This window comes from Sipha flava, unplaced genomic scaffold (genome assembly GCF_003268045.1).
Source record: "Sipha flava isolate LNK unplaced genomic scaffold, YSA_version1 87_pilon_pilon, whole genome shotgun sequence".
In the NCBI taxonomy this organism is placed as follows: domain Eukaryota; kingdom Metazoa; phylum Arthropoda; class Insecta; order Hemiptera; family Aphididae; genus Sipha; species Sipha flava.
The window spans coordinates 403-10,421 of NW_020273629.1; the positions used below are offsets into that span (position 1 = coordinate 403).

At 29.4% G+C, this 10,019-nt stretch overlaps 1 protein-coding gene across 1 annotated transcript; it reads left to right on the plus strand.

Annotated features, from left to right (window-relative positions):
• The first annotated feature begins 4,432 nt into the window (after positions 1–4,432).
• Positions 4,433–7,164, plus strand: LOC112693436 (zinc finger MYM-type protein 1-like). Its single transcript, XM_025568503.1, has 6 exons — positions 4,433–4,473; positions 4,570–4,799; positions 4,894–5,767; positions 5,937–6,152; positions 6,273–6,462; positions 6,556–7,164. The coding sequence occupies exons 1-6, from the start codon at positions 4,433–4,435 to the stop codon at positions 7,162–7,164; spliced, it is 2,160 nt and encodes a 719-aa protein (XP_025424288.1).
• The last annotated feature ends 2,855 nt before the right edge of the window (positions 7,165–10,019 follow it).

Genomic DNA, 10,019 nt, shown 5'->3' on the forward strand with positions numbered 1-10,019 from the left:
GCAGCAAAACTACCTCGAAAAAAAAAACTGAAAAAACCATGGTTGGAAGCCCCATAATACTACTACTAATGATATTTGATATTTCCTATTCAAATAATGATGTGAATATAATAATCTACTTATCCACGAGTGTGGTTTTGATTAGCTAAATAATTGTAATAAAATATGCGTAACATCCACGGATGTATTCACAAGAACTCCCTGATTATGTAATTTTTATTGTGTGACTACGCAGGACGCGACAATAAATCATATTTGTGACTTTCTAATATTTTTTTTAGCTACAAAAAACTTTTTTTTCGATTTTCAAGCTCTTAGTTTAAAAATTTTAAATTTTATAAATTTTGATTACAAAAATGTAACGAATTTATTAATCGTAATTGTTATTGTTTAGTCAAAATTGTATGTAAAAAAGCTTGTATTTTTTTATTTAAATTATGCTAATTTTTTTTCTTTATCTAATAAAATATATGCATATGAGAAACTTCGTATTAAAATTCCAAAACCTTTTGGACTAAAACTTTTTAAAACTAACATAACTTTATTGACATTTTCAAGAAAAGACACAAGAAATCATAAAAATTTCAACTCTCTAAAAATAATTAAAAAAAAAAAATGATTGAAAATAATACCATTCAAAGAAATCAATTATATAAGATTTAGTGAAAATGTCATATTTTTACAACTATTATTTTTTGAATTACAGTGAAAATGAAAATTTGATTTTATCGAAAACCGAATGCCGTTTTTTTTTGTTGTAATTTTTCATAAGTTTTTTGCAACTATTAGGAAATATTGAAAAATCTGTAAATGACCCCTAGTAACCTAAACACAAAGCTAGAATCCATTTTTATTTTATTCTTTTAATTCTTTTTACTAAAATTCTTTTATTTTTTATTTAATCTAAAACAGAAAGAACACTATTAGCCTCGTAGTAGTCGTCATTATTTCCGGGCCGTGAACATCAGATAACTACTGTTATTCGCATATCAATTGAACGTCTTATTATTGTTATTATTAAATGGTCGTGTATGTGTATAACAAACAGCCTTGTACATCAACTAATTCAGAGAATGAGTGTGAGATAAAGAGAGAGAGAGAGAGAGAAACATACACACATTCACACACGTGCGATGGAGACGGTAAACAAAATAAAATATGTCTGGATCTCGTTCGTCGAGAACACCCCGAGCGGCGGTCGAGTCGACGTCTACAACAGTTAATCGTCGTGCCGGCTCTATAATATTTTATACTATTGCATACGTACGCGTTGATGACATACGATTGACCCTAGACCCACGAGTTCCTGTACACAGGGAAATTGACAATGGATGACGTGTGCACATAACACGACAGAAGTAAGTAGAACAATATAGTCGAAACTACCCATTTCGTCAATTATTTTTAATAATATCATAAAACGTGGACAGACGCAATGAGTACACGTATCTTCTACCTACGGCTCTCCTCATCCCGAACCCATACTCCGGGCCGCAAGATACTTGCATTGGCTGCGCCACGTGACGCGAATCGCAATTCACGTAACTTTATATGTTAATAATCGACGAGCTTTCCGATCTTCGAATTCGTGTGCATAGCCGGTAGACCTCTGCACGGTCTGGTCTAGAAAAAAAATTAATCTAGTCTGGTCCGTCCGCCTTGATTTCATTAAGATAATAGTCTTAAATTTGAACAACGATTTAATATTTTAATATAATTATACGTATATACATTGCATAGTAAAATAATACACAACATAATAATACGTTATTTTAACTCTGTTTATAATGTTTTGGGTCACTAAAATAGCTCGTCGCGTTTTCTATTTTTGAATATCGGTCCGATCTCGGTCTTTTTTGGTACTTTCTCAATTATACGATTCACTCCAGTCTGGATTCATATTTTATTTCATCAGTCCAGAGCAGACGGGTCTTGGTCTTAGTTACAACGTATCAGTCCGGTCGGGTCTTTAAAAAAACGGACTATGTAGAGTTTTAATAACCGGGTCTAGTAATTTGGCTACACCAATCAGTGGGGTACCTGTGGGGGGGCAAACAGGGGCATTTGCCCCCCCCCTCGAGAAGTTTTTTGATGCTATAATGCAAATAAATTGTTCAGCTTAAATAATGTAAATTATAAATATTTTTAATTTTCATTGATTATAATCTTGTTTGATATCAAACGTTTTTGATATTAGTTATCAATATAATATAAAATATCAATATTCGACCGAATTGAGATCAAGAGCAATGGTCATATATGGTCACTATTTTATAATATGGTTTTCATTGATATCAAGTGATCAACATGAATTTTAAGTATTTAGTAATAATTTATTATAAAGTTTCAGATTATATTATAACCATAAAAAATTGTGTAATTAATTTATGCCCTCTCTAAAAATGTTTCACAGGTACGCCACTGACACCAATGGGTAACATTTGTAACTTTCAAGTTGTTCTTGCTAATTTTCACTTGCATTTTGATATAACTAGGTATTAATTGTAATTATGTTGTTATTTGTTCAATCTTTTATTAGCACTATGTCGTACAATAAATATATAATAATATAACATACATAACTAAGTTAGACATTATTAAACGAAAAAAGAAGAATGTTTTGTGTCTGGTACATTATTATTTTTTTATTTTTACACAAAAATTTTAGTATACATATCTTTTTCTTACAATTAAAAATATCGATTTGAGCATCTTTGCATTAAAAATTACAGTATACAGTTCGAACAATGGATAACTGAAGAGAATACAGAATTATGTCTGTAATGTGAATTGAATTATTATGAAATACCATCACGATAGTGCTTTACTCAGCAAGACGAAAAATGATTTGACACAGAGTATAATTATTATTTTGATCGCATGCAGATTCATCTAAGGTTGTTATCAATTTCGTTCAGAGTATACTATGCTGTCGAGTATCTGAATTTGGACATTTTTATGATTTAGATCAGGGGTCGGCAACCGTTTTGGTGTCAAGGGTCAAAAAATAAAAATAAATTTTTTCACCGGCCATAATTTGAATACACCTTATTTTATTTAAACGAAATATTGTAGTAATTTAAAATGTAATTTATTTAAGTACATCACTGATTGGTACATTAATTATCGAGGTATCTACAAACAAAGTTATAATAATAATTATACGTAATAATAATAATAATAAAATACATAGTAAAATATAGTATAATATTGGAAAAATATATAAATAAAAATTAATGTGATTTTTGAGTTAGAATAGCATCAACAAGTGTATTGATAGCAGGTTTTATTTTCGATGTAGAAATTCTCAATACAGCGTTTAAGTGACCATCGGTTAATCGCGAAGCATATTTGCTTTTCCGATATTTCATTAGGGAAAAAGTTTGTTCACAAATATAAGTGCTTCCAAATATGGTCAACATTTTTTTAGCAAAATATTTTATTTTGCTAAATTTTTTTTCACAGAGACTCGAATAAAACTGAATTAAATTATTACAATCACGAAAAGCGGTTTTAAGACATTCGTCACTTTGCAACTCAATAATTTTCATTTGTAAACAGCTTTCAACGTCATCAATATCAACTACAAACGGGTTCTGAAATAATTTAATTTTGAAGTCAATTGAACAAAAATCAGAAAATCTGGTTGAAAATTAATTTTGTAATTTTTCAACGATACTCATAAATTTTACTTTAACTTCTTCCCAGTTACATTGTTGAAATGTTTCCATGGCTTTTTTACAACAAACAAAATGATCTAATTTTTTTTCATCAATATGCTTGTAAAACAATTTTAATTTCACCGTAAATAATTTTATATCAGAGTACATATCCGGTAATAGTTTTTCTTTCCCTCAGGCCCAGATTAAGGCGTAAGCAGTGTAGGCTTCAGCCTACACAACCACGGATTTAGGGGCACGGGCACTACATACTATCCTTATTTTTTTTTCTAAACTAGAAAAATTGTACAATCTGTAAAATAGTTATTGACAATAAGCACAATACTATCCTGATGTTATTTTTATTTAAATAATATCGGAAATTTGAAATAGTAATAATCAATGCGTTTTGTCGTGCGGTCTTCTAAACCTCGTTTTATTTTTAGATTGTTATTTTTCCGTAGAACCGGTCGCACACCGATAACGTGTGTAGAGCCGCAGACGGCAGACAATGCCAGTGCGTTTACTTATTTATATTTGTCGTAGCTCGCCGCCGATGGTCATAAATTGGGTAAAATAGTATAAAATATTAAATAGTATTAGTATTTCGTATACACGCGTCACGTGCATCGAAAATTCGTCCGTTTGATTGTACGATTCGTACGCATGTTTAGTTAACACTATTGTAACTTGTAAATTTAAATTATAAAGGTTTTACTTTAGTGCGAGTAGTGCATTTTATATATAGTTTAGTGTTCGATATTTATGTAAAAATGGATCAGAAACGACATATTAGTGGAGCACAAGCGAGAAAGCGTGCAATTGATAAAAAAGAAAAAGAAGTGATTTTATTAAGTAAAATACCTAGGTTAAATAATTTTTTCAAACAAATAAATAACATTACCCCTAGTTGTGTTGAAGATAATAAACTAGAATCTTCAAATGATATAACTATTACTAATAATTGTTCTACTACTTCTACTTCTATTCAATGTACTGCGTCTTCTTCAGATCAATCAGTTGTTGATATAAATGAGGAATCAGAAAAATCTGAGCTAAATGTCATTCCTAATCCTCTTACGCAGAATAATACAAATAATTTTAAAGATCCAGCAGATTGGACAAATAGTAATATATGTCGTAATTATATTGCAAAATTTGGATATGATCAGAACATTGATGCAGATTTTACCTCATCAAAACGAACTTATTCTGATTATGATCGTTATTGTAGTAAATCAATCTTTACGAAAAATCGAAAAAAACGGAGAAAATGTTTCACGGAAATGGCTTGTTTATTCAATTTCAAAATTTGTATTATTTTGTGCTCCATGCAAATTATTTGGATGCAGTACTCAACTGGGAGATGCTGGATTTAATGATTGGAAAAATGGACATTTAGTTATTTCCAGGCACGAAAATTCTTTGGCACATAAAAATAATACATTAAGTTTTATTACATTACAAAGTGATGTAGGTAGAATTGACACTCAATTGGCAACACAAGTGACTGATGAAATTAATTACTGGAAAGCTGTTCTTCATCGAGTTGTTGAAGTAATTAAATTTCTCGGTGCAAAAGGTTTATCATTCAGAGGTGATAATGAACAATTTAACAAAATTAACAATGGGAACTTTTTGGGAACGTTAGAGTTACTTGCTAAATTTGACCCTTTTATTGCTCAACATATAGAAAAATATGGGAATAGAGGGAAAGGAACTCCGTCTTATTTATCATCCACAATCTATGAAGAACTTTTACTTTTGATGAAGAATGATATAATTAAAATTATATTAAAAGAATTAAAAGCAGCCAAGTATTATTCTTTAATTGTTGATTCTACACCTGATATAGCAAACATCGATCAACTTGTTATTGCATTAAGATATGTTTTACCTAGTGGTGTACCTGCAGAAAGATTTTTAATATTCATTCCAAACAGTGGTCATAAATCTAAAGAAATGAGCAATGTTGTAATGGATTTTCTTAATTCACACAATATACCAATTGAAAATTGTCGTGGCCAGAGCTACGACAATGCGAGGAATATGTCAGGTCAGTATTCTGGATTGCAGTCAAGAATTAAAAGTTTTAATTCATTTGCAGAGTATGTACCATGTTCTGCACATTCTCTTAACTTGGTCGGAACGTGTGCAGCAGAAAGTTGTAATTCTGCTACTTCATTTTTTATGCTTCTCCAGGAACTATACAATTTTTTTTCTAGTTCTACTGCACGTTGGGACATTTTAAAAACATATTTGAAGAAAAAATCTTAGTGTAAAAAATTTATCAGTAACTCGCTGGAGTGCTCGTTTTGATTCTTGCCATGCTTTATTTAATTCTTATGCATTTATAATTGAAGCTTTGCATAGTATAGTTGATAATCAGAAAGAAAAAACTGTATATAAAGTAGAAGCTAATGGGTTGCTTGCAAGATTAAAATCTTTAGAAACTGGTTTAATGATATGCATATGGAATTCAATATTAAACAGGTATTTTTCACTCTATAAATTAATTATTTTTAAATAATAAATTATGCTTTCATTTATTTTATTTTATTAGGGTCAGCTTAATAGATAAATAAATTCATATAAAGTTTAATATGATTTTAGTTTTAATGCTACAAATAAAAAATTACAATCAACTGACATTGATCTTCATACAGTATTAGAACTATATAATGGCCTTGAAAATTACTTGGTACAGATCAGAGATGATTTTGATGTTTTTGAAAATAAGGCTGTAGAAATTACTGGTTGTTCGGAGTATACCAAAGATTCCAAGAGAAAAAAAAAGAGAAAGGTATGTTTAACTTATTAATTTTAAAATACACATAAAATAATTTGAAAAAAGTCATAAACATTAACAACATTAAAAACTATTTTTTTTTTTTAGGCTATGGCTGATGAATCAAGATCTCAACCTCTCACAGAAATCACAGGGAAAATAGATTTTATTAGAAATGTATATTATGTGATAATTGATACTCTTAAATGTCAACTTAGTTCAAGAAGACAAGCTTATGAAAAAATATCAGATATTTATGGGTGTATACCCACATTGTATAAAACACCGAGTTCTATTGTTATAAGGAACACATGTGGAACTTTGGCAAAATATTTTATTGATGATGTTGAAAACTCAAGCTTACTTATAGATGAGTGTATTCTTTTTTCAAAATTAATTTCCACGGATAAAAATGTAAAATCTGTTCTCTCTATGTATAAGTACATCAAGACTAAAGAATTAGAGTGTATGTTTCCAAATTTAGAAATAGTTATGCGTATGTACCTTAGTACAGCAGTTTCAAACTGCTCAGGCGAAAGAGCTTTTTCTGTACTTAAAAGAGTAAAATCCTACTTGAGGTCAACCATGAAGGAGGAAAGACTGAATGCATTAGCAATATTTAGCGTTGAAGCAGAATTGGTTGAAAAATTAGATTTTAATGATACTATTAACACATTTGCCCATCAAAAAGCAAGAAAAAAGAAAAGTATAAAATAATGATTTGTTACTTTTTGTAATATGATTATTTTATATTTTTATATATCTAAAATATATTTTGTTTAATTTTAATTTTATGTTTTTACTTGTTTTCACATAGGTATTATATACATGTACATATTGATATGGCTAATAAACCTAAAATAAAGTTTTATTATTTATTCAAGTATCGAGTAGAGAAATGTGTACAATATTTTTTTTTAATTGGGGGCACCAAATTTTTTACAGCCTATGGGCACTATAGATCTTAATCCGGGCCTGCTTTCCCTTGTAATTTTACATTTAATTCATTTAAAAATGTGGTCATGTCAGTTAAAAAGGCAAGGTCGAGTATCCATTTTTTATCCAATAATTGGGGAACATTTTTTTCTTTTACATTCATAAATATATTTATTTCCTCTCTACGAGTAAAAAAACGTTTTAAAGCTGCACCCCTACTTAACCAACGAACTTCCGTAAAATAAATAACATCACCATATTCAGCTTCAATTTCTTCCAAAAACTGTTGGAATTGTCGATGAGCTAACCCATTTTTTTCGTATATAGTTTATGGTTGATATAACTGTATCCATGACATTTTTCCAAGCCAAGACTTTGCAACATAGTGCCTCTTGGTGTATGATACAATGAAAAACCATGGGCATTTCAAATTTATTATCAATCATTTTAGTCTTAATTCTCCCAACAAAACCTTTATGTATGCCACTCATATTTTTTTCTCCGTCAGTAGTAATACTTATTAATTTTTTCAACGAAAGCCCTAATTTTTCGAATGAATTTTCTATAATTTTAAATATATCTTCACCTGTTGTAGTGCCTTTTATACTACACATATCTGCTAACTCTTCATAAATATTAAACTTCTTGTCTATACCACGTATAAATATTAAAAGTTGAGCTGTCAGAAATATTTGTGCTCTCATCAATAGCTATCGAAAAACAGTCTAATGACGGTATATCTTTTAATTGGGAAAATAAATTATTTCCTAATTCCTCAGTTCGCCTCACACACGTTCGAGTCGAAAGACTAATTTCTTCAAATAGTTTTATTTTTTCTGGACATACTTCATTCGTTACAGCTAACATGCACTTTTTAAAAAACTCAATGTCAGTAAAAGGGCGATTGTTTTTTGCCAACATTTCAGCAACTACATAACTTGCTCGTACAGACGCTTCGTTACGTGTATTTTGGGATTTGAAAATATTTTGCTGGCTACCAAGAGATGTTAAAAAATGTTTTATTTTGTTTTGTCTTAATTCACCAGTTAAGTTTTCAAATTTTGCTTTATGCTCATTGTCGTAATGTCGCCTGACGTTGTATTCTTTCATTACTGTTATGGTTTTATTACAAATTAAACATAATAACTTACCACCGTGTTCGATAAAAAAGAAAAGTTCGATCCAATCTTCTTTAAAAATATGATGCTCATCGTTAATTTTTCGTTTAAGAGCCATAGAGTTACACGTACAAAAATTTGAAACACTGAATTGAGACGATTACACTTCACTAGAAAATCAATTCAGTAATACTAAGTCGTATTTCGTTTTATATAATAAATTATTATCGATGTTTAACGAAACGTAGATAACGTGTACAATGTTTCTATACATAATATCTATTTTTGTTCAATAATTGTATAACTAACTTCTCGTGAGAAATCCCAATTTTTATCGGCAAAGATAACGTGTTGTATAATATTTTTAAACTAACTATAAATTATTATCGCGGGCCGCATAAAATTGCTACGCGGGCCGCATACGGCCCATGGGCCGCGGGTTGCCGACCCCTGATTTAGATGGTGATGATGGTGGCAAAGGGTTGTAAATATTAACAAAAAATTGAAATCCATACTTTTTTATTTTTCACAGAAATATAAATTAAAATTATCTAAATAAATTGATAACATTGTTTATACATAATGTACCATCAATAGTAATTATTGGTTACAATGTATTACTATGATACAATTATTATTTAATAGTAATACACTAATCGTCTAAGGGAAAACTGAACGTCTACTACAAAATAAGGCCAAAATTAAAATTTATATAACTAATTACATTTAATGTTTATCCGCTAAGTGCTTGAGACTTGAGAGATACACTCATAACATATCCGTGAATTTTCAAAATAATGTTGAAAGTATACTGCGTACATGTAGTATACTCAATAGGAACACTACTCTAACGAATAATTTTAAACTAATATTTTAACAATTTTGCTGTTTCATACAAGTTACTATTATTAATAATTTAAACAATCGATACAAGTAGTTCAAACATAAAAATGTATATTATAAAACTTGCTCAGCATTGACAAACCCCAATAATATTTTAATCATATTATAATATAGGTTTATATATTACCTAAATAAATTATCGTAATAACGATTTACTAAACGCCAAACGCATAAACTGGTTACGATTTAATGAAATACAATTCTGTGCCTTATCTCGGTTATAATATATAATATATTATAGTTCGTTGCACTGCTGTTCGAGTATCCATTATTTTTAGTGACGCGTGTGCTGTGTATACCTATTCCGAGGGAGACTTTCGGTTGCATTTTTTTATGATAGAGTTGTTTGTGCAATCAACAGCCCAAAAACTGATAAATTAAAACACCGAATATAATATATATATATATATATATATTAAACTCCGAACCACTCTCCTTTCCCAATAACTATACATACATAATAAACATAATACAACACCACTGTGTAAACAAATATATAAGAGTTGCATTATGAATAAAGAAATGGACACAATAAATTCGAAGTTTTTTTAATATACATAACATATATTAGTCCGTCAAACTAATTGAAAATATTCATGTGTTTTATCAATATTA

Coding starts and splice junctions, on each gene's coding strand:
- LOC112693436 (XM_025568503.1), top strand. CDS start 4,433: ATGGATCAGAAACGACATATTAGTGGAGCACAAGCGAGAAA. Junction 4,474..4,569: donor AGTGGAGCACAAGCGAGAAA/GCGTGCAATTGA, acceptor CATTACCCCTAG/TTGTGTTGAAGATAATAAAC. Junction 5,768..5,936: donor AGTTTTAATTCATTTGCAGA/GTATGTACCATG, acceptor AAAAAATCTTAG/TGTAAAAAATTTATCAGTAA.